Source organism: Myiozetetes cayanensis, unplaced genomic scaffold (genome assembly GCF_022539395.1).
Source record: "Myiozetetes cayanensis isolate MyiCay16 unplaced genomic scaffold, myiCay2020 scf6-25, whole genome shotgun sequence".
NCBI lineage: Eukaryota > Metazoa > Chordata > Aves > Passeriformes > Tyrannidae > Myiozetetes > Myiozetetes cayanensis.
The window spans coordinates 57,501,475-57,527,070 of NW_026087853.1; the positions used below are offsets into that span (position 1 = coordinate 57,501,475).

The window sequence follows — 25,596 nt, forward strand, 5'->3', positions numbered from 1 at the left end:
GCAGAAACATAAAGAGAATAAGTCTCCAGGGGGAAAAAAAATTGCTACTGTTGAGAATTATCCCTGACAGTGCAGAGGTGTTTGAGTTTATCCTTTCTGAAAAGAGAGCACTTTTACTTCATTGCTTTTAGTTAGAGCAGAGTATTTATTTGAAATGAAGGATAATAGTTCCCTTAGTTCCCTTCATGTTCTTACTGACCAATGTGCCATCTCTCTGCTAATTTTCCTCCTGGATGTGGGTAAGAGCTGTTGGCATCTCCTCACAAGTACTTTCAAGAAGCCAACAAAACCAAGGAGTGAAACCTACAATCTTCGAACGAAAAACCAGAAAGTGGTGATTAAGAAGGGATAAAAAGTTCTGGGGAGCCACAAATCTGAATAAATAAGCATCAATTTTATTGAATCATGAATAATTTAAGACTGGTACAATCATCAGCTTTATTCTCCATGACACGGGGGAAGGTGGGGAAGGGGGAGAAATGGGGAGAGTGAGAAAGGGGAGGCATGATCTCAAACAGACCATTCACAAATTCCAATCCTAAATGAGAACTGAAAATTAAATAGGGAGAGGAGCAAATGGAAAACATCATAAACGTACACAAAATACTCAATTCCTAGTTTTTCTCTTTAAAAATGGCTAGAAAAAATTCATCAAAATGCAGCACTTTTAATCAAATATTTACATTTCTATGTTACAATGAAAAAATGTACATCTTATAGAACATATTTCATAAACTGTTCCACTGGAAACGACTAGATCAAAACAGCAACCTTGCATTTAATATCAACAAAGATTTTTTTTTTGCTTTGTTTTTGTGTATTTTTTTTCTTGAAAGAAAACCGCCACATTTAGCCAAGATTTCATACACATAATATCGAAGTTAAGCATCAACAATGAAATATCAGTTTGCTTCTTCCAAAATGTACAAAAAGGCTAACCAACCCCCTCCCTCCCCCTTCCCCAAATAAATCACATCTCATTTATGGCCTGTATCATTCTTGGCAGTTCTGAAGGAAAGGAAAATGGTTTTAATTCTTTCAATTTATACACTCAACACGAATGTTGCATAGAATCTTGCATTTCTCGTTGATATTTTTCTTTAAACAAGCCAACTTTGTAAGGAAAAAAAGGCAGAAAACAAAAAACAACAAACCAAAAAAAGGAGGTGTTTTGAAAAAGCCTTAACGAGAAGAAAGTCACTTAAGTAAAGACTAAATCTATGAAAAGTCTTGATTAAAAACTAAGACGTGTGCACAACAGGTAACCCTGCTTCCCGAAATTTCAGAAAAAACACGGAATATTGTGATGCTCAGAATGACTAGCCTATTCAAAATTGCCTCTCTCACTTTAAGCCAAGCTAGTGTCAATAAAAAAAGGACAGATAATAGAAATTTCTTCCTGAGCTTGAGCACAGGATTAAAAATGTGGAAAAAGAAAAAAAAAATACTCCGTTCCCCACAAATAAAACACTATTTTAAACATGTCTTATAGAGCTCAGTTAAAGGTTAACTGAGACGTTTTCTAGGATATCAAGTCCATTTAAAGCCCTAGCCCTGCAACTGGATTTGTTTTTTTACAGGCACATGCTCTATCTTTATGGATTCAGTTGGGGGATCAGGTACCAAAATTCACAGTAGTAGCAGGTAAAGTCAGTGCTGGGAAGCAGAATTGTCAAGACTACTGGAAAAATTAACTTCTTTCAAACTCATCACCAGCATGCTACAGATTTGATTCCATACAGATTTTATCCCATTTTTTTACAGTACCAAGAACTGGATTAGGAAAATTGGCTGAGTAACCTTTGTTATTCCATTGAGTGAAATGAAGCAATAGAGTTCATAAGGTTAAAACAGTAACAACACCAAGCTCTTCTCCCCCTGTCATTAAAATATTAAAATTTTTCCTTTTACAATATTTTTCTTTAAAAAAAAAAAAAAAATCATCAGCACTTAAAAGTTGTAACAGGAGCAGATTCAAGACCAGCTTAGTAAGACAAAGTACAGTTATGTTACAGAAAGTCATGAGGTATAATAAAACATCCTCTCAAGCTGAGCCACAGAAGCATGAACTTGTCTGTTATATTCCTTTAAACCCACAAGCTCTTAAAAAAGTGTTTGTAATAAGATTTCTTTCTGTACATTGAAAAACCAGCATATTCCTGTAATTTATTAATGACAGCATTTATCATAGTTGAAAAGCTTCTTTTGTCCCTCCTGCATGGATAAAACAGCTCTTCAGTGATTTATTAGCTGCGGATTGATATGAACCTGAAAAAGTTATCTCACTTCCCTCCTTTTTTTTTTTTTTTTCTTTTTTTTTTGGTCACATTTAAACAAATTCTAGCATCTCGTACAAACAATATTCACAGCAACTTACGATATTCCGAGAGATGACTTTAGCCCTGTTCCTTTAAATAAAATCCCGTAGTAATACACAGCACTGATTTCATCAAACACAATTAGTACAAAATAAGGCATCGCTTTAAAAAAGTCAGCACCAAGAGACAGCTGGAAAAAAGGCTCGGCCGAGGGAGTGACGCGCTCGCTGAGGTACGGCTGACGGGTGGGGATGGTGGGCGCGAGCGTTTGCTTCCGTCAGAGGGAAAGTGCAATTCTTTGGGAGGTGTTCTTGCTGCCCAGCGGAAGCACAAGCCTTAACACTGACAGTGCAGGTGTGTGCGCTCGGAGAGGAGGAGAAACAAAACCAGGTTCACGGCTCTGCCGGAGACTCAGGAGCAGGGCACAGCTAAACTTTAAAAGGCGCAGCACCTTCCCTCCTCTTTTTTTTTTTTTTTTTTTCTGTTTTTCCAGACCTGAATACTGTTAAAATACTATAATTTTTTTTTTTCCTTATTTGAAAGTTAAAAAAGAAAAGTCGTGGAAGTCAACACAGTCACCAGAGTCAGCGCTGGGACTGTCACAGAGCTGAATTTCGATTAACCCCTTGTGGTTGTGCTGATCGGAACGAAACCTCTGAACAAAACCCGAAGTTTTTCGAAAAAAAAACCAACTTAGAAGCCTTAATATTTCATGGTGAGAATTAAAACTGAAAGTCGGATTCATCCCTTTGCAGGGGTGTAGCTCACCCGTGCGTGCAGGGCTCACAAAGCCCGCGCACTGCCAAGGGTCCCTTGGAGCTGCAGGACTTCATGGCCCTTCCACTGACTCCTGAGGAGAAGGGAAACCCCCTCTCCCTCCTCAGGGTCAATAGGTGGGATGTGAACACCACAGATGTCAGCCCAGCTGGTTGTGTGGATGTTAAGCGGGAAGAGAATCGGGCCCTGACTAGCAAAGGGCTTACCTGATCTTTCACTTGTGCCAGGATTGATTGTTACACAGTGTTTGAAAAAGAACCGATTTGTTCAGACTGTATATATATTTTTATATATTCCTATTTATATATATAATCTTTACAAACACACAATGAAAGAAAGCCAAGGTCTCAGACTGGCAAGGAGAGCAGCGCTTTTTTCTTTTCTTTTTTTTCTGTTTTTTTTTTCTTTACTCTTTTTTAAATATTTATTCAAACTTCCCTGTTTTGCAGCTTTGCCTTTATTGAGTATTATTACCAAGGCAAGCGATACTGTTATAGCACCAGAACTATATGAAGCTGAGTTTAATCCACAAAGCTGATTGGTTAAAAGTCCAGCCCTCACGTAAATGTGTTTGGTCAGAAGCAGCATAGGCAAGTATTTCCTCTCCCCTCTCCTTCCAGACAGTACATGGCACAAAGCTGTTTGCTTCATAGCTGTGAAGTTGCCCCCTCACCCCGCCCCTCCTCCCCCTCCCCCGTCCCTTTGCCTTTTAGTAAGGATGACTATTTTTAACATCTTCAGGATCTTAGGCATGAGAGCTTAACAGCAACTAAACAGAAGGAAACAGAGGAATAGTGCAGTTCTCATCATCGTCAAAAGAAAAACAATACAAAGGTCGCTTGGGTTGCCTGCACCCAGGTTCAAGACTGACTCCAAGTGTCTGGTTGTTCTTGCAGCTCTAATACTGAGATCCCAGCCCAGGAACGTGTTCTTTTCCTGAGCCTGTGGTCGGGGTTCTTGCCAAGTGGGAGAGCAATAATGGAAACACCCTCTTTCTGTCCGAGGAAGATCACAGTGTCGACTCCAGAGACGAATCGAGGATGTCGTCGTGGTGGCTGTTGCTGTTTGAGTCACTGTCGTAACTCTGGGGACTGGAGTAATTGGCTGCTTCTTGCAGCCTCATGAGCATGTTCATCTGCAAAGGCACAGAAGCTCATGATTATTTGTATTTTGAGGCAGAAATAATATCAACTCCACATGACGGCTACAGTCACGTTCTTTTTGCCAGTGGGTAAGAAAGGGAAGGAGGAAACAAAGCAGGGTAATTAATACTGAGACTCAGAATTAGCTGTAAATCATAGCAGCACCCAAGACATTGATAAAACATATGCTTTTCCAGTAAACATGAAAATGAGAAGACTGAAGGGATTAGTTTACAGCTGTATGCAACAGGATTCTGAAGCATCCTACCCCTCTCTTCCTTTGACTCATGGAAATACCTACAGATCAGTCAAGAGGCAAATCTGAACGTCCTAATACCTGGCTCGATATTTGTGTATGTATACAGGAGCTGCTAAGAACTGTAACACACATTCCATCCTTCCAACCGTGCAGAAAAACATATACCCCAACAGAACAGCTCCAGGGCATTCAGTTTGCAAAGCATCTTCATTTCCTTGCAGAACTGCACGGGCTTTCTGTGCAACTGCGTTCCCCAAGCTGAGTTGATGACTTCCCCTGCAGCGTTATCTTCTCCTTCTAAAACTCACAATCTCCCTTCAGCTGTGCTTTCACTGCTTTATTCCTGTTTCTAATCCCTAGAAACAAGGGAAACAAAATGGTTCTGCTGATTTCAGAAGTGGGAGCTTACCAGAGGATCTCCTTCAGCGTCGCTCACTGGAACCTGTTTGCTGGTTGAGCCTTCCCGGGACACGGAGTATCCATCAAAGCCCACGTCTTCAGGCCGCAGCTGGAGCAGAGGAGGCCACTCGTGGTGCTGTGGTGTGGCTGCCCAGGGGTAGGTGTCCATGACCCACTTGGCAGGATCCTCCCAGGGTGCTCTCCTCCCATACAACTGAAAGAGCACAGAACACCAGGTAAAACATTCCTATCAGTCAACCATTTCATTCGGTGGACAGCTCACCGAAACGACCAAGCTGTGCTTCTTGGATCGCAGGAAACACTTGCAGGCAGGGCTGAGAGTGAGATTTCACCTTACCCCCCATGGCACACAAAGCTGCTTGATTTGAAAGCTTTTCACCACCTCTGAGACCGCAGTGCCCTTCTTGTGGCACCAGCTGAAGGGAGGGAGACCTGAAAATAACCTCACCTAATAAAGTCAACTTAAACAACGCCAGAACACAAAAGAAGCCATCAATGCTGACACCCAGATCACACCAGCAGCTGTGCTCACTGTCGGTGAAAACTGTGTCCAGGGAATTGTGGAGGGGGAATGTGAGATCTGTCATCAGGCAATAATGGTGGATGTCAAGGCATAAGGTTTTCAAGTCGGAATTTTTTCATTTTCAACCAAGAAAAAGCACCAGCAGTATCTGTCTGTGCTCACGTCCCTAAATAAGAAAGCTTGCTTCAAAAGTCTTTTCTCTGTTGAACAGACTGTGTTACTGAATCCCAGCATATTCTCCTTGTTATATTCCACTTGCCTTAATTACACAATACGTTCATTTTAATGCCTCGTGACTTTCAAAAGCATAAATACAACTTCAATTGGACTTTAAATGTTTATTTTCACTTTCTAAATTTCCCCACCAACACCCTGAGTTCATCACTGACATTTTGTCACTTGAACTCGGAGAACTGTCCTTTTGGTTTCTCCCCCTGCAGAGGGGGAAAAGCAGCAGTCTGGCAGAGAAATCCATCAGCTCTCTGTTGAATCTAAGACTATCTCACTTTCCTCAGCGCTGTTTCTTCTGGGTACATTTCTGAGTTTATGCACAAAGCATTAAATTGCCCTGAACACCAACATCTGCCGTGTTGTGAAGCAGGAAGGAGCCGTCCCAGCCTGAGCAGAGGTGCCAGCAGATGGTGCTAGGTAATGTGAAACACAGCCTATCCCACAGCCCAAACTCTTCATCCTCGAGCTCTACTGTATTATTTTCCCAGCGTAATGTCTTCAAGATGCGGTAAACCAGATTTCCTATTTTAATCTTGTTCTCAAATTTACAGCAATACATGTCATTTGGTAAGTGGCAAGGATTTTAGATTTTTCACGTGTCTTTTCTCCCTCAAAGGTCTGTGTGGATTCTAGTTAGTTTCTGAAAGGTGGCTAGTCAGTAAAATTACCATTTTAATATATGAAATCATCACACATCTTCAGCAGATGGGAGACTGACAGACTCACTATTCCCTTCCGTGGCAACCAGGTCTGTCCATCCCTCTCACTGGCCTGTTTTCCAGGGAGCAATTCATGGGACAAGGATGGAACAGGTTCCTTCACAAAGCATCAAAGAAAAACAACTGGAGTATGAGTGAGGGTGGCAGGAAGCCACAGGGACTCTGGGTCCTCTTTCTCCTGGTGCTGCATTCTGCATCAACACACCAGGCAGGAAGAACTCGGGTTTTATACAACCTTCTAATTTGCACATCCCTGTTTTGAAGAACAAAACAACTCAGCTCCAATGGGAGCAATTATTGTAAGGATCCACTTGGCTTGCTTGTATTTGATCCAAAATGATTCTCTAAATGAGAAACAAAAATATAAAAATAGCTCAGTGTAGATCCACAGAGATGACAGTGAACTTTAGCAGTCCACCTTTCCCTTCTGGCAGGCAACTTCAGGAGAGAAGATGTGTTCTCAGAGGAGCCCTCTGTGGGTGTGGGGAATGGAAAACAGCCCCAAATGAAATCCACATTTCCAGTATTAGCTTGCTAATTAGCACCACTCTGGCCACTCTTCAAGTACTAAAGTGCATTCTTATCCACTGACTAAACAAAACACAAATTATTTAACTGGAGATGAATTGGTGCGACTTGGGGAAACGGGACTGAAGTGCACAAAGAATCTAAAGCACAAAGTGAGAAACTGAAATCCTTACACCTGGAACAAAAGCCATTCAGAAAAACTAAGGAGTGATGAAGATACTGGGCAAAAGAAGCAAGCAAAAAGGTGTTTTTATCAATTGTTCTCTCTCTCTTCATATCCATTACTAAATTTTCAAGGCTTTCTACATGTACTGATGAGTGATATGCTTCAAAACACAGAACAAGGAGTCTGTGTATGGCTGTGGGTATCAGTTTTCTCCATTTCAAAAGGAAACAAAGTTACCTGCTGTCCTCTCTCTTGTTGAAAAGATTACTGATTCCCATTACCTTCCTTTATGGGAAGTTTTACGTAAAACAGTTCTCCTGTTCTATTCGTAGCAAACTTCCCACCTGTGTTCTGTACTCCAGGACCTATCGTTTTCCTCATGTCTAAAGAGCCTGCCACAACTGTCCCCAAAGAAATGAGATCTCCAGGCACAGACAAATTTCGAATGGCCATCACAGTTTGCCCAAATTTTAACCAAAACTTGAAGAAATTGTGTATTTCATAGATTTGTAAGAAGCCATTAGTAAAAACTCAGTTTTCTATGACAAAGTTGTCTCCTCTCTGTCTGTGTAAACACCTATAAATCCCTACTGTATAGAAATGAAGCCCAAGGTGGTTGTTAACAGGAAAAGGTAAAGTTTTCTCCTCCTTTCTTTTTCAGTTCTTCTTCAAGTGCTCAGATTGGTGCACCTTCATGAATTCTGCACTCTCTGCCAAGTATTCCCATGCAGGCAAGATCTTAACCCCAGTAAAGGGGATTGGATAGCAAAGAAATTAACCAACAAGCAAATCAAAACAAATTCCCAGTGTTTTAACCATTTTACACTTCTTTTTTTTTCTTAACATATCTTAATGGCAAGGCATCCTTACAAACCCTGCACCAGCGAGCCCTAAGCAGTTGTAGAATGGAGAGAATTACTCTGCACAAACATGAAGGAACCATTTGACACAACTGCCTCTCCCTGGAGCTCACACTTGGGGGCTACTGCACATTTCAAAAAGACTTCAGACACAGAGACATACGTGGTGGAGAATCTACTGCTCCTCTAAGTAAAATTTCAGAACTGTGAGTTATTCTTACTAGCAACATAGCATGTCCTGCTTATAGTTTGAATTTCTCTAGTCCAAACTTGTCAAGACATCCACTAGACTTTTTTTCCCGCAAGACTAAAAGCGGAAGAGTAGATCAAGTAATATCTCACTTTAATCCTGAATAATCTGAATAGTCTGAGCTTCTTATCTCTCTCACTGAATAACGCTTCCTGTATCTGAATGAGAGCTATTGCTCTTTTTTTTTAAACCCTTTTCAGTTTTATCTTTCTAATAAGTTTAATCTATCTTTTTACACGTAGAAGTATTACTTCCTACTGCTATCTGATGTAATTGCAGCTTATGCCCTCAAAATGGCATTTGCCATCTTACCAAAACACAAGCTCCCAATGCACTGCCATAATTTCCTACTCTCCATCCACCTTCAGCCCTTTTCCAGTCTCCTGGACTCTCACTGGGATGCACCTTTTTATTTTGTGTGTGTGATTCCACATTTAGCTTTCATCCACGGAATGCCCAGAACTTACTGGTGATTTGATAAATTCAGTGCTGCTGTGCCTAATCTATGAACAGAGAACTGAAGAATAAAAAGCCCTTTTTTCCCCACCTATTTTCATGGCAAGTCCATAGCAATCCTCTGCTGATCCCTCCTGCTTATCCCAACAGCTTTATAGCCATACAGACACCAAGAATTGCTTGGCAATGCTTAAACCCATCCAAATGGCTGGAGTATGAATCAGTTATTAAGCACAGGCAATCAATGATGATTTCACTGCAGCCTCTGAAAGAATTATGGAAGGAATCTACTTTAAAAAAAATCATCCTGTACACTGAGAAGTAATCAAAATGTCACTGATACTGATCCTGGCACTCATGAATACTTTCTCTCCACACACAGCTTTGTTCCCACGTTGAAAGATTCGATTTACAAAGGAAAATCCTGCATAACAGAGTCAATGACCACAAGCATATTTTTCAGCTGCACAGACCAATTTTAAGGTGTGCTTCTGGAACGCAGTATTGAAAGACATCTGCCTGTGTCCAACTCCCCCCACTGAAAACATCAGTAGCTTGGCATCTAATCACTTCTTCCACTTCTGTTTCAAAAGTGTTTAAGAGACTAATTCTGCCTGAAATTATTGACAATTTTGTTACATTTTCATAGACATGCAGGTATTCAACGTGCAAACTCAGATCTACAGAAAATGTTGCTGTTACTGGATTTTGTTGCCTTTTGAATAGAGATACCAATCTAGAGCTGTGATTTTTCACTTTTGCCTGCTCACCTGTAGCCCTTCTCTAACTGCTTCCAGAAGGTATGGAATGATGGAGTAGTTCCACAGGTCAGTAAACCAGACTCTAGAACCATCTACATCTATTGGACAGGAGAGGAAGAGCCGTGGACCTGGAGAGGGAAATTCAGATATTGCACTCAAATTACAGTCAGGATAGGCATCAAAATAGGATCTATAACATCTAAAAGTAGAGTTTTAAAGAAACCTTTTTAACTGACATAGCACAAGGAAGTATACAAAGGAAATAAAATACATATATTTACATATGCCTGGGCATAAGGACAGAGTGCTTACCAATAGTAACATCAGAGGAGCTGTGAGCCTCCAAGAATTTGTTCAGATGTTGCCAGACCTTGGGGATCCAATCAATAATTTTAACCAGCTCTGCATTCCTCATCCTGCCACTGATCTCTGTTTCAATTAGTTTTCTCCTCAGGAAACGGCCGAGGAAGCCTTTGACTGGCTCAGTGTGGTTTGCACATAGCACCCATCTAAGGCAGAACAGCAGAAATGGCCATTATTTCTCTTTCATGCTACTGAATTTAACTATTCTGGACTAAAACTCACTTCTTATTTCCAGATGATTATCAGGATCAAAACGGGTTACTCCACTCATATTTTTTCAAGCAGAAAGTATTTGGGAATAGGTCACCAGATGAACCAATTTTTACTGTGCTTTGCATTAATTTCTCGTTAATCTGCATTGTCTAAATATTGTCTTACTGAAAAGATGGTAGAGGATCAAATACCTTAACAATCCTCTGAAAAGTAAAGTTTTTGTGAGCCCAGTGACTTTAATGGCAGCACCATAACTAAGCTGCACATGCTGGGACAGCAGCTGGGAGCAAATGGTATTTCTCTCTCAGTTTGCTATTTCAGCTGATAAGAACAACTTCAGATGACTCAGTAGCCATTACTCCTTCACCAGCCCACAAACATAAACGAGAAACATGAATAAACAGTACCTGAAATTATGGTGAAGTTGAAGATTAGGTGTTGAAGAGGTGGCTTGGTTCATCGTGCCAATAATATATGGACTATTAGGGGAAAAAAAAAATCAAGCAAATCAAACTTGTAAATTTTAAAAAATAAGGTTTTAGTGAAACCCTTACATTAAAAAAGGTAATTCAAATCTCCTCTGTCAAAGAATGTTTTGTAGTTACTTGTAACTTTAAACTCTTGACTTCTGAGAAGAGCAAATTCTGAAAGCAAACCAGAAACCTCAAAAGAGGGCCTTTCACTACAAATGGGGTTTTACTACTTAAGATCTACATCATGAAGTGAATGCAAATCCCTCAAACCCTCCAATGCTTTTTTATTACTGATTTCAGAAAAATGGATCATTTTATTAAGGAGAAAGACCCCTCTGAAGCAACTGTCCATAATATGGACAGTCTGCCCATTTGAGCCCACATTCATCTAGGCTTTAGTTATGTCATCACATCTTGTGCCCTGAGTGCAGTGTTAGCATTTGCAAAGTTATTCCGGTATTTCCTTACCATTTGTGGTACTTGCAGTTTAGAAGTCCATTAAAGATCTCTCCTAGGGAGCTAACATGATGCAGGTTATCCAAAATGATTACAAGAGGCATATCCACAGCGTTATTTTCACTGTTACACTGGTCTGCCAGGTTGGACAGGTATTGGCGGAGCTCCTGCAAAGCAGATAAAAAGGAAAGAAGAAAAAGAAAAAAAATAAAGAAAAGAGAATTTTCATCATATTCCTCGAAAATCCAATTAAGGATTTAATTTGCAATAAAAACTAAAGCAAAAGAGCCTGACATCTTACAAATCAGACATTTTCCACGAGACAACGCAAGATAGGGTTTTCCTTCTCTTTTGCAGGTTATGGCTAAAGATTCAAAGACTGTAAACAGAAATCCTGTGTGAGATAAGGGCTTAAAAGGGGGTAAGATTTTGTTGTTTGGTTTGTGCTTTTCTTTCATGCTTTCCTAATCTCAGACCTAAGAGGTCTTGAAATACATTCTTCTTTCTTTTCAGGAGCTCGCTCAACTCTCTCTGCACCAAACCAAACTGCATTCCAGCTACATTTGTTGGATCATCTTGCACTTGTGTTTCTATCTAAATACAGGCAATAAAATTAATCTGGAACAAAGTATCTCTCGTCAGAGGCCGAATTCAGATGTCTTCAGTAAAGCTGTGAAAGAGGATGAGCGTTCGGGGCTGCTGATGGGTGGCTGTGGTGTGGTCGAAATGCTCTCAGCAGCTTTAAAGCGTGTCTCAAATCACACCAGTGGCTTACAACCACAATTTCAACCACCCTTTTCCTCCAGAGGAAAATATGCCTAAGGCCATCAAATGCACAGTTGTTTTTGTTTTGTTTGGATGATTTTTTTTTCCCTTTTAATCTAGATGATCACTGGAAGTATATTCAGCAAAACCAGCAGCACATAAAAAAGCAGAGACGTGCCTTACCAGCAGAGGAATGTGCCTGGGCAACAGTCCCTCCAAACCCAGCACACGATTACAACTGCTGATACTTGCAGCTGCAGAAACTCTTGACAGCCTAGAGATGCATTTGAGAGTCTTGGGAAAAATGCCCACGTGCAAGAGGGATTGCTTAAGTCTCTGGGAATTTCATGCAGGTGTTTAACTTCCTGGGCAATTCTCAGGCTCCTAACCACTTGAAAACCGTGACACCCTTAGGTGTTTAAATACCTGGGAGCCTGCTACTCCAGGCCCATAATCAGGAGAATACGGAGTTCTGAAAACTTTAAACTTATTATTTCCTTCAAGATCAACACAGTGCTTTAAAAAGAAAGGCAAGTCCAAAATGAGTTTCTGATGGATTGATAGAGGAGGAGTCTCTCGTTTCGGACATTTGGTGCTGTGCAATGATGGTTTCTGTGTCCTCACCTTACTGGACTTATGGTCCACATTGAAGGTTGCAATGATGCCATCAGCCAGCTCCCTGCCCTCTCTGAGGACCATGTACTCAGACAGGCGGTTTGCCAGGTACGTTTTCCCAGTGCCACTGGGGCCAGACAAGATAATCCGCCTGTGTTCCATCAGGAGAGAGACATAACGCTGCAGGATGGGCTTTGGGATCAGGGATTCAAACACCAGACCGTCCAGACTGTTCTCGCAGATACCTGCAACAGAAAAAGATCCCTCATCTAGAGGCATTCCAAGTTTTTACTCAAATTACCCACATTTTTAGAAGTTTGGGGTTTTGGTTTGTTTTGTTTTTTGTTTTACTAAGTAGTTGTAATGCTGCAAAGCAACCCTGTTAGTGGAGTTTGAACAGATCAAGACTTTGTGAATGTACCTGAGCCAAATAATAGCAGGAGAAACACCCAAAATAACACTTATGTGCAGCAGATGTAGATTGGACCTGATAAAGCAGTTTCTCACTCCAGAGATAAACCCCTTCCCCACTCTGGTATCCCTCGTGGCTGAGAGAGGAACACAAAAAGCTGGTAAAACAAGTGCAGAAGTGACCTGTGGGCTTAGTCTGGATCCTCCTCCTTCAGCTTTTCTAAGTACTCAGTTGCATCCCCGAGGCCCTTTGAAAGCTGCCACACTTTTCATGCCCAAACCATCCATTTGACAGCATTTCACCATGCCTTCATCCAGAATGTACCTGTTTACTTTTGGATCAGTAGACAAAAAAAAAAAAAAACCAAACCCCTATCATCAACTCCCCCTACTTTCCCAAATGCTCGTAATTAAACTCCTTCTCTGTATGCTGATAGTTATCTCTTCTAACAGAAAGCTCCTACTGATAAGCATTTGTGCCATGTCAGCAGTCACTTTAGGCAGAATTGGCTCAGGGAAAATACACAGTGCTTCAAAACAAACAGCAGGAAGGGAAGTTGGCAGATCACCCAGAGAAATGTTTGCACCTCAGTGGTTACTCAGAATATTAAATATTTATATAGGCAGCTTCATATGTCAAAGGTATATGTAAGTGATTTTCCATAAATTGATTAAATACATTTCTATTTTATTGAAAACTGTTATCACATATGAGCCTTCAAGGCACAAGTCAAGCCGATGCAAGTTAAATATAAGCTCAAATTGCAGCTTTACAGCCACAGCTACACCTTAAGCAATATTTCAATGAGGATTTATGATTGGACAACGCATTTTATGTAAGCAGAATATCCTGGGTTCGTGTCAAGCCTCCACAAATTGAGGTATTTCATGGGTCATATTGTCTTCCTGCCCACAGATTTACTACCTAAGGCAACTGTTTTTTTTACACCAATATTCAAAAATCAAACTGCCTTCAGTCAAATGGCACGGTCAAATTTCGAAGTTGATCTGTGGAATGTTTGGCAATGATCTCAATTTGTACACAGATCTGTGCCTGAGATTTCACTGGTGTAACTTTGAGCAAACTGATGTTCAAAATGCAGCAGTTGAGGGTTTTCCCCTTAAACTTAGTTTCACAGTATCAGTTTTCATAAAAAATGGTTCCCAGAGAAACCAAACGAGAAATACAAGTATTGAATTTTTATTAGTATTAGAGAACGAAACCGATGGGAATTCTGAAAACCAGACGTTTTGGAAAAACACAGATTTTTTACAGTTTATGTCCCATGAACTTTGGGATCCTTCCTTCTTGCTGCCTAAGGAGGGACTCTTGGGTGAGACCAATCAAGGAAGTAAATCAAGGTGGTTTTTTTTTTTCCACTTTGCATGAAGGAAATAACAACTACAGGCGTTACATAGAGGTAATGAAATATTGAGGCTTAATTCATTTGGAAGGTACTTTGCTGCTCAAACAGCTCCACTACATCCCTTGTGGTGTGAGATATCTTCTCCAGGACAACTCCAGGCAGCATCAGCTCAACATTCTGTGGGGAAGCTGCCGTGTTTGTAATCATTCCTACTGCTACAGGTTGAAAACCTGCTGAAATTATAGACTTAGTGCTGTCTTCATCAAATAGATAGGAAGTAAGTAAAAGGTAGGAACAGGAAAAAAGCAGCACAATAAAAAGTTTCTACTGCTCTGAGTTTCTTGACACAGCAAGCCTTGGTAAAAGTTCAGTGAGAACTCCAGCAGTCAGTCAGGTGTAATTACCTTTGATGGTAACTGAAATAGTGTTGTTTTCTCCAACCAGGTAGCCACAGGGCAGCAGCTCAGGGGTCTCTGCACTGTTAGTGCGTTTGATTTCTCCAATGCTGTAGCCCAGGACGCTGTCTGAGTTCAGTCCCAGCTGGCTCACGGGATCCACGTGGATGATGTACTCCTGGGGTGAGAAAGGGCCACGGGAATTTAGGCAGCACTGAAATCCCTGTGAGCTGCTTCTGTGCCATACCAGTACTTATCACAGCAAGTTAAATACAGTAACAAAATCTAATAACAGGAGAAGTGGGGCTCACAGCAAACTGTGCTCACTGACCTTAAACAGCCGTCTCACAACCCCATCCAGGACATCCCACTTGGTCTTGCCACTGACTCCAATGCAGCCTATGAGGAAGGTGCGAGGCCTCGAATCCTAAAGGCACAGAAATAACTGCATCAGACATGGATGTTGAATGTCACTAAAATGCTGGCTTCCCCATCCCCTCCCTGCTTTATTTTTAAATAATGGTGCATCTTTAGTACTCTGTATGGTGAATTCTGAAAGCCATATGAAGCCCTTTTCGTACACTAAACATTTCCCCCAGTGTTGAAGTCAGAAATCTAAAGGATGCTCAAGTGGCTCTGATGTTAAGTAAAAGGTATTTGTTAATCAGTCCATGAACAATTCAAAAACCTCTGGGAGGATTACAGATTAGCAAAAAGACAGAAAGACTCCTAGGAGTATTCTAGACAGAAAAGTAGATGTCAAGTTCATTTTTCCATGACTTCACAATCAAAGATGTTACAGTCCCAAAGTTTATCCTATGTATTTCTAGATATGCTCCCGTGGGCATAGAAATTTAAATACATAATATATATATACATATATGAATTATACATGGTTATATGTATAAGTAGCAATAGAGAAAAAGTTATATTTATATGTAACAACTTCTGTGTTATGTTTGAGGTACCACAGCATTTTGATAAGTGTGTAACTGATTTCTAAGGTAGATAATAAAATCAGAACAAATATAATTTTTCTATTCTTCTACAACTCACTGTTATTTGAAGAAAAGCTGATTTCTTTCACTTGAAGTGTAACTAAAATGTGAAGAACCATTTCCACATAGTAACTTAACTCACTCTGAGCACAGTGAAGTCCAATAGAACTACCAGTCCAGTTTCACTGCTGATTTGCTTATCCAGGGCTGTAATGACTAATGCATAACTGGTATGTAATGGGAAGATTTGCTGAGTCCATTTTATTTCCAATTATTCAAATTTTTGTTCCTCCCACCCCCCTTAAAGACATGAAGTTATTTTTTAAATACACTTACACAGGTACTTAAAAGTGTGTTATGGCAAGGTCATTGCTTGGCAAAGACCATGCAGTACATTCATGCATGTACATGAGACAGGCTGCAATTTCACAATATTTGAAATTTATTTGGGTATTTAGGATTCTTCCAATTACTTGTGAATGTAAAACATCTGAAAGGCGTCATTCAAAACAGATTACTTGTACCAGAGAGGACAGCTTGAACTAGAATGATAAGGCATAGATCTCCCAGCTTGGATTTGCCAAGTTCCTCTAGAAGATTGGTGCTTCCAGCATTTCAGTGCACCTTCTATCCACACATTGCATCACTTTCATTATTAGTTAAAATTGTATTAAGTTTAACAGTACGGCCCAGGAGTTTTGCTTTCCGCTCTCAGGTTGCCCAGAGAAGCTGTGGCTGCTCCATCCCTGGAAGTGTCCAAGGCCAGGTTGGATGGAGCTTGGAGCAACCTGGTCTAATGGAAGGTGTCCCTGCCTGTGGCAGGAGGGTTGGAGCTGGATGACCTTTTACAAGCTTTGTGCAGCTTCTAAGATGCCAGTCTTAAACAGATGCTATCCCAAGGCACACACTGGTCTCCCGACCTCCCTGACACCAAAAGAGTTGGCCTTATTTATAGAGTTACTACTGAAAGGCTCAAATTGTGACATTACCACCTCTGAAAATCTGCATTCACTGGTGTCTCAAAGCTGGTGATGAAACACAACTCACCTCCTTCCACTTCATTTCGTCCTGAAAGTTGACGACTATTTTGACGTGCCTGCCTCCTTCTTTCCGGGCAGAGCCATCTCCAGTGTCATCTAACAGCATGTCTGCGAACAGGAAACATCAACAGCTTCACAGCTGGATCTCAATAACAATGAAGACTACTCTGGTTTATTGTAGTCAAACACAACACGTCTGGGCCTCACATGCCCTGAGGTAAAACACAAATAACCGGGCTGACTGACTGACTGACTTCCCTAACCAAATAATGCTCTTAAAAAGTGAAGGTCACTGAAAATTATTAGTCGGTTACTCTGTATTTTCCTTCCTATGATATATCCCCTGGCAAATGTGCACCATTAAGTGGCTTTAAACATGACTTCTCACAGCTGAGGTCATAATTGGACACCTCCCACCTAGGGCGTAGCAGGCCTATGACGATATTTAAAAGGCGGCTTCGTGCCAGCTCGTGACATATCTCCACACCTCGACTGCTAATAATCCTCTTGCCTTCATTTTTCCACGGCTCATCAACCCAAGCCTTCCAAACACAGGATAAAACCTGCCCACCACCTTCTTTCCTCGTTAAACTCACCGAGACTGGTTGACTCCGTGAGGTTCAGGCTGTGTTGAGAGAGACCCACTGAATGCCTGGGAGAGGAGGAGATGGAAACCTGAGACTGGGCCCTGCTGCAGCTGCCGTGGTTTTCGGATTTCAGCCGGTCGTTCTCCGCTTTTAATTTTTCAATCTCACTCTTCAAAAAGACAAGTCAGGCATCAAGAAGGCGCAGCGAAAACACGCGTAAAAGACAGCAACGTAAAGTGACTTAGGAATAGGTCATGGTTTAGTAAAAATGCAGTTTTCACAGGGTTTCGATTTATTTTAATAAATGAAGGACTTTAATTATTACAATGTCCCTTCCGTGAAACTTTTCAAAGTATCCTAGAACACATAAATGCTTGGGGATTCACTCCACACTGAAATGCAACTACATTAAGGCAGAGACCACGGAAACATTTTAGGAGTTTGCTGACAGTCAACAAAACGGCCTCCCCATTTTGGGGTTGGAACAGCTGCAGTCAAGGGCAGCAAAATTCAGGAGTTCAAGCTGACTTTTAATGAAGGTACAAGGATTAACACTGGCACAAAGCTAAACTTTCAGCAAGCGTTCCAAAACTTCAAATTTACCTTCTTTACTGCGTGGCGGGTTGGCCAAACTTTACCACACCAACACAGGCTGCAAGATTTGGGGTGGCTCCTTCTTACCTGCATTCTGTTCATGGCCTCCCGAAGCTGGTCCAGCTGATGAGCAGAGCTCAGGGCTTCCAGGCGAATATCAGTCAGCTTCATCTCCTTGTCTCTCAGCTCGTTCCTCAACTGCATGACTGTTTCAGCTTCACTGTCAGTGCACTCAGAAATACTGGAGGAGGTGGAAAAACAGACACTGAGTGAGACCATTTTACCTTTCTGATGGTGCTTCTCCAGTGATGCCATAAATCAGATATTAAACAGATCACGGAAACATTACAGACTAATGAAATAAATATGTCTGAGTGTTAATTTTCTTTAATCAGCATCTGGAATAGAATTCTGGAAATCACCCACTATTGGATAGTCTTCATTTTTTTCATGGTAGATGCCATAAAGGAAAACTTCTAAAGCCAAAATCTAAATAAATTAAGGGGGTGCAGGCAGTTAACAGCAGTTGGTTGGAGATTGATGAGTTCACAGACAGATTTAAAGCTCACCAGGTGTGCACAGCTGGGTTTCCCTGAACTGTTCTGGAGGGCTTTGGAACTCTACACCAATTCAAGCACGGTAAATTCCTGCTTCCTTTAAAGAACTCATGCCTAAAAAATTTTTGGTGGCATTTTTCTTCCCTCCTCCACCAAAAAAAAAAAAAAAAAAAGCTTCTGAGTGAGTAACATTTCAGCACATTTGTAACTGTATCTATATAAAGATCAACTACACAGCTGCATGCTTTGAGGGAGATTTCACTTAACACGTCTCTCCCTAAATCAGGTTAATGAGAGACATTTTCCCCACCAAAAGGCCAATAAGCCAAAATACACAAGTCTTATTTGTGCTCTGTCCTTCCCTCAGTTCTTACTCTTTATTTACTCAGTATTTACTCTTTTTTTCTCACGTTTGTCCTTTTGGCTCTCACGCCAAGGTGAGGTGCCCGCACACAGAATTTTGACTGACGACAGATAGGATTTGACAATCTTCTGGCCTAAGAGCTCTAAAGCACAACTTGCTGTAGCCACCAGAAATGCACTGAGTTAGGCTCAAGAGACTGAAGAAGCTTTAAAACAAAAATCATAGGGGATTATCTTCTGCTACCAACACTCCATCACTGTTACACAGCTGGAAACTATTGCTGTTGTTTTCACCTCTTCATGTGAAAACAAGTGAAGGGGAATTACTCCAATGCATTTGTTCTGAAATCAGCCTGGAAGCTCTGGATGACCTCTGCAAGGTCAGAAGCTGTCTGGTAATTAGATGTTTCACAATACTGCCCGTTACGAGTTTCTGTATTTATTTATCCTGCTCAAGTGACAAAACTGCTGGCAGAATTAACATAAAAGCCATTTTACTAAGTTTTCCAAGCACATTCCAAAATGTGAGTTTAGAACCAGAACAGTGTGGTAAGGGAATTGTTTAATTTTATTTCACAGGTGGCCAAGGAGAGGAGCAGGCACAGGTGGCTGGGGAACTACGGGAGAAAAGAGGAGTGATCACCTCCCTTCATCAAGCACAAGCTGTTAGATCAGTTCACCTGTATCACTAAACCATGCTGTTTGATTTCCTTTATCTGAAGTTGTCAACTTAATTGGGAACTCATCATGGCAGATTAGTATAATACGTGCTGTCTTTAGACAACAGAGAAACAAAATCCCAGATTGCACCCGGTTTGTTTAATTAACAGCAAGACAAGCAATTAATTTTGCACATCAAGGTCACCCTGGTTATAAATGCTCTTCATACTCAGTATGTTCTGCTGAGAGAGCACCCCAGTGAAATATTAAATTACATTTCAGTAATGACACAATGATTTTTGGCTTCCTGGACACAAAGGTACTGGGGTGGGACTCAGCTTACGTATCCTTAATTCCCTTAACACATAAATTAAACATTTCTGTCCTCTGCCTGTAATCTCCTTTGGCTACAGAACACTCAGAATAGGCAGTAGCTAGAAGTGCTCTTTGCACATTCTTCTGCTAGTGTGACAGGGTTAAGGATTTTATCCAAAACGCAGCCTCACATCTCCCCCGGGAGATAACGTAAGGGATTCTTGGGAGAGAGACAGACCAGTGGTAACAGCCCAGCCCTGATCTACAGGACCACCCTACAGGCCCAAGCATGTCTTCTGCTTCTGAGGCCTCATGGTGAACAGCAGTTTTTAGCAGTGCACACAGCTGTCTGACTCTTGTAGTGCTCACACAGATGTGCAGAGTCTTACACAGAAACCAAAGAGGACAGGATGCTGCAGGGTACCTTTTGCCTCTGCTCCTTTCTGTACAGTGGCCTAGAGATGTGCTGTCAAGCCAGTATGGAAAAAAAACCACTGGATCTCTCCAAAAGGAGGATATATCTCCTTCTCCAACGCAGCAAGATGCCTAATTAAAAATTTAAAAAAATCACTTACAGAGAATTGGAATGGGAAGCTCTCAGCAACGGTGTCGAAACAGTGGTGTTGTGGTGTGGTAGCTTTGGTGAGGAAGGCAGTGAGGAGTCAGTCATCTCCTCAATATCTGAATGAGAAGATGCTGACTTGGGAGACTTCTTTTTCCCAAAAGCTTGCTTGAAGGAGCTGCGTAGCTGAAAAAAACCCAAGACCACGACAGTAGGTACATCATTAAGAGTGAAACCAGGCAAAAAAAAAAAAAAACAAACCACAGAATAAAAACTCTAACATGCAAATACTCCAATTGCTAACAGCCATACTCACATACATATTCAGACAGGTGAAAAATAAAAAAAAGCTTTTTTTGTTTTTTTTCCCCCTTTAACTATTTCATGAGATTAATAAGGTCAATAGGAGTGGACACGAATGCTTCCTATTTTTTAAAAACTATTTGACAGCAAATTCTGTTCAGTGCAACAAGCTTCACAGCGGTGTTGTAACGACTGTTGTAACGACTTGCAGCTGTGCTGGCACACGGCTCAGCCAAGGTTAATGATGCTGAAATGGTTAGTGATGCAAATGGGTGGGTTAGCTTTGTATCTCGTAGCTTAAAGTAGATCTTCCTTACCTCGTTGACCTGCCGGAGGAAGTGCAAGCAAAAGGAAGTGGGGGAAGGAAAAAAAGACATGTTTTAACAGATAAAGCCAGTGATAAGGGAAGTTTTGGATTTCTAAGACAAACACGACCAATGATCGACAAAGACCAACAGTTACTTTAAAACTGGAACCCTCTGCGGTCCAAAACCAGGTGTTTCAAACCACATACGGACATTTTTTGCATTGCTTGAGGAAGACACCAGACCCAAACTCTCTTTTAACTATTTAAATTACATTTTCCCCTTAGCTCAGACAAGAGTGCTTTGGCTAACAGCCAAGTCAATAATGTACTCCTGCTTGCAGGAACAGGTATTTCACCATGTGAAAAGGCGGTAACTTCTCTACCTATCTGCAGCTAAAACAATCTTTTGTAAAGTGACTGCCATTTTCCACACAAGAAACAGGATTATTATTCATGTAATTAAACTGATGTTACCCCAAAGTTACAATTCAACAGTTAGTGTTCAAGAAGCATTTTGGACAATGCCTTGGTTTAACTTTTTAGGTAGCCCTAAAAGCTAAACCCTTGTGGAATCAGGGTTTGGACTTGATGAGTCTCATGGATCCCATCCCACTCAGGACATTCTATGAACACCTTTAAAGGCTATTGCAAATTACATGTTGTACACAGGTTGGCTTAATATGAGCTGAAAGCTCTTTTTAAACTAGACAAAGAGAAATGTTGAAAATCTGGTGTTTCAGCTCTGAAATGACAGGTGCATTGCTTCTATCTATAACACAAAGATCCTGACTGAGAACTTCCTCAGTACTTGTGGAATAAAGAATGTGAGAATCAGATTCAACACACGTGTTCTTCTCAGTAAGTTACTGTTCTAATTTTCAATCTTCATTTCACAGCAATGACGTACTCATTTTTAATAGCAACATAAAAATACTGCCCTGTTCCTTCTACTTCATGAAAACTTTGTTTATTTATCTTTATAATAAGGAGACATTTCCTTAACCTTCCAAAAAACCAGTTATCTGATGAATGAGAAATGTAGGCTGATGTAGGACCATATCCTAGGTTACAATAACAAAAAATAGGACCTAAAGCAAAAATTTAAATGGTGTTTATCTTAATAAAGGCTTAATGACTACGAAAGGTTTGTGTCACAAACAAGAGTTTCTAGAAATTCAATAGTTACAACAATTCACTTTATTTAGTCTCTAACTAATGCACAACCCAGCACAGGAAGGATTTGGAGAAGCTGTTGTTTCCATTCAACCAGTTATTTAAGTGGCAGAGTGGAAATGCTTCTGTTGGGAAGGAGCTGGCAGTACCACGAAATACCAGAATGAAACCACTGAGACAAAAGAAATAAAAATAAGGACCTGCTCAGGAAGCTGTTTCTTACAGTTCAGGATTTTAATCAACATGTCTGAGAGGGTACTGTGCAAATACAAATGAAGCTTTCACCAGCTCTAACCACATTTTGTATCTATACAGATTTATCTGTACACCCAAGAGATCCAGGGAGATTTAAATTCAGTGGGAAGAAAGGGGTGGGTTGTTTTACTGGCTACAGTAAAGGATCTAGGGACTTCAGTCCAAACTACAATCAGACAAGGTCACTAAGGCAGTTATGGTCTAATTGAAAATGGAGTTTAAGATATTGTACCTTTCCTCCAGTACAGGGTACCTTGTACATAGTACATGATGAGCAAAGAAGGAAAAAATGGGAAATGACAGGTAAGTATTGCAAAACCTTGCAAAAGAGATGTCCATCACAATAGATTTTTACAGATTGGCCATTTTTTTGTTATAGAACTCCACGGTAATGATGAGAACAGAGCTCTTAAGTGTTTAGTATGTTCACTTATTAGAAAGCCAAAAAGAAAAAAAAAAACCACAACCAATCCAACAAATGCAATAACAATCTCTTCTTGTGGATTTGTTTTACTTTAATGACAGACGTCACATTTTCCTTCAGGGGTTGGACACTCTGTTGCTCTTAGCCAGAATTGATCTTTCACAGCTATTTCTAATTTAAGACGGGCCTTTTGGCTGTTAAGCTGAAATTCAATCCTATGCAGAGTCAACACTAGGATGTACATCACTTAGGACTCAGTTAAGCCTTCAAGAGGGAGTTGACACAGGATTTAAACAGCACATAGTCCCTTGAGCCGACCTGTTGCACGAGGGGAGGAAGGAGGAGCTGGGCAGGTAAGATTTCGCTGTGCATGTTCCGACAATCCTGTGCAAACCTCATGCCACCTGTTAAAAACACACTCACCCAGTTCTTCCTCTTCTTCTTCTTGGAGTCGCTCTCGATGTTGCTCCCCACGCTGGAGTGGCTGGTGGCACTGTTGATACTGGAGACGCTGTCCGAGGAGTGCTGCCTCCGGATCCGCAGGTCTGTGGGCTGAGCAGCTCCAGGACCTGCACGGGAACGGAGGTGTTGCCAAAATCACGTAAGAAATTCGATGTGTGGTATCAGCCACGCAATCCTGAGGAAACACTTAGGGAAACAAGCGCTCTGACAATCGCTTATCCTAATGGATGCGCTGTGTATTTCAAACCCTTGCTTCTCACGAAGAGATTAAAAATCTCAGACCCTTCAGACTCTTCCTTCAGCAATTAATCCCAGCGTAAATTACTGGCTACACTGGGTAACTCCAATGGTTACATCAGCCATTGCCAGGAGGGCTGAGACCTGCAGTCACCGTGTGTGGTGTCTCACCTTTGCAGTTGAGCTCAGGTGTGTTGATGACTCCATTGATGGCAGCCTGAGCAGCAGCATTTTGTTTCTTCAGTAGTTCAATTGTCTTCCTTAACTCGTTCAGTTCTGAGTCCTTCAAAAAGGAGGAAGAAAAAACACCATATGGTGATCCATGGGAAAATGCAGCTCCAAAGAAGTGCATTGCAGTCTAAGTGTTGGTATCTCATAGTGAATTTATGGAATATATATATGTACAAGGAGGTGAAAATGAGGTTTGGAATGCCTGGGAAAGCACGTCCTCAATGGGGTGCAAAACAGCTTGGGTATTATGGTACCAAAAAAATGTCCACACTCTGTAATGCAGAAATAATGTCTATTCAAGTATGGTGCCCAAAAACCCCAATGCTGCCAGTACTTCAAGGATTTTTCTTGGAGTTTCTCTTGAATGTGCACATATGTGGATGCATTGGGATAAAATATATTACAGAAATACACAATACTGAAGACCTGTGTCCAAAGCAACCACATATAGGAATAACCTGATCAGTTGCCACAGCATCCCAGTGCAGAAAATGAGCATTTTTTATAGTTTTTTTAGTTGCATTTTACTCCACCCTCAAAACTGTATGGCAGTTTGTTCAAACCCACAGATACAGAAGGAGCACGAGCAACAAGATTGCCTTTTGTTCTGCTGTCATGGTCAGGCTCTGCAGTCTGATGGTCATGTTCCCCAGGCTCTGCTCAAAGGCTGCCACCAGGTGAGCCTGAAATGAAACCACAAAGGAGATTTGGTTGCCTTCCCCCAAACAGGACTATTTCTGCAGGTATTTAACCAGTCCACCTTGTGCATCCCATCGTTTGTCGTGTAAACGATACGGAGAAAATAACACTGATTAGGAGAGGTCACACGAGCCGAGCGCGCCTGATGGAAATTCTTGCCAACAAACCACCAGGAACCATTTAACTGTGGGAAATCACAAGTGCTAATGCTAACAGACCAATTCCCAACTTTTAGAAAACTTACTGCTTCAGGTAGCAGTGCACTGTAAATGATGCAGATTATAAATTTTAGACGATAAACCGTGCCCTGCTCTGCAGCAGCTGCCACCAAGCGCTTTAGGAAACACAGAGGTTGCAGCAATGCTGTGACCTGTCACACCAGTGGGACACTTCCTTGGAGGTGTCTCCTCACTCAGCTGCTGCTTCCACTTCTTTGATACCATGATTTCAATAGCCAGGACAGTCATCACAGACATACTTCAGCTTCAGTTTGGAATTCTCATTTATTCTATCAAATGTGCAATTCTACATCCGGAATACATCCAGAACAAAGACACCTCCTGGGTTCCTACAAGTTAAGGTCCTTCGAAGAGCTGTATCTCAAAATAATCCAGTTCATGTATTTTTCTCAGTTGTTGATAAATGGAAAAAACCATTTTGCCACTTTGTTGAAACACAAAGACATATTAAATTATTTTTTTAAATGTCTCATAAATTAAGTTAAGGCTTTTAAAGGACCCTTCAGGGACTACAACTTATCACCTGGAAGTATTCCTGATACCAAAAAGGCATGGAAGGATGTCACTGGTTATCTAGGTATGTCCCTTAGCACTGACATGTAAAGGTAAGGTGCACAGTGGGAAAAGAGATAAATCCATCCACATTTCTAAACATCTCCTGCTGTCCATTTTTGAAATCAAACTTTGACTTTTTATGTGAGCCATTATTAGCATGGACAAGGTTACTCAGTGACAGTTTTCAGGTACCCTCACACAATTAAAGTAACTCTTGCCACAAAGCTTTTCACATAACCTTTAATTCTAAATTTTTTTCCCAAAGATTATTAAAAAAAAAAAAACAAAACACCACTCTCAACTTTTAGGAGGATTCTCTAAAAGAATAAAATAAAATAAAAAACAGTAAATAAAGCAGAGATGATCAGGAGATGGAAAAGAACTTGACAGAAGGAAACTGTATTTCTAGTGCCATGACATGGCACTGTTTTACAGCTATACATGGATATGAACATATAACTGAACACAGGCATAGTTCAACACATATTTGCCTCAACAGCCATAGTAATCTATACTAACCATTGAAAAAAAAAGTTTAATTTATCTATTAAAAATAATTCTATACAA

At 40.9% G+C, this 25,596-nt stretch overlaps 1 protein-coding gene across 4 annotated transcripts in view; it reads right to left on the reverse strand.

Annotated features, from left to right (window-relative positions):
* Positions 1–373: 373 nt before the first annotated feature.
* NAV2 (neuron navigator 2) overlaps positions 374–25,596 on the reverse strand; it is a 362,557-nt gene continuing 337,334 nt past the window's right edge. For all 4 annotated transcript variants that reach the window (XM_050335112.1, XM_050335111.1, XM_050335110.1 and 1 more), the window contains 16 exons: positions 24,136–24,219; positions 23,477–23,588; positions 23,030–23,175; positions 20,158–20,330; positions 17,775–17,928; positions 17,103–17,262; positions 16,514–16,614; positions 14,800–14,895; positions 14,478–14,646; positions 12,305–12,540; positions 10,928–11,082; positions 10,394–10,465; positions 9,723–9,919; positions 9,420–9,538; positions 4,906–5,109; positions 374–4,230 (listed from right to left, as the gene is read on the reverse strand). In XM_050335112.1, the coding sequence (XP_050191069.1) occupies positions 4,105–4,230; positions 4,906–5,109; positions 9,420–9,538; positions 9,723–9,919; positions 10,394–10,465; positions 10,928–11,082; positions 12,305–12,540; positions 14,478–14,646; positions 14,800–14,895; positions 16,514–16,614; positions 17,103–17,262; positions 17,775–17,928; positions 20,158–20,330; positions 23,030–23,175; positions 23,477–23,588; positions 24,136–24,219 (2,304 nt within the window). In that variant the 3' untranslated portion in view covers positions 374–4,104. The remainder of the gene's footprint in view (positions 4,231–4,905; positions 5,110–9,419; positions 9,539–9,722; positions 9,920–10,393; positions 10,466–10,927; positions 11,083–12,304; positions 12,541–14,477; positions 14,647–14,799; positions 14,896–16,513; positions 16,615–17,102; positions 17,263–17,774; positions 17,929–20,157; positions 20,331–23,029; positions 23,176–23,476; positions 23,589–24,135; positions 24,220–25,596) is intronic.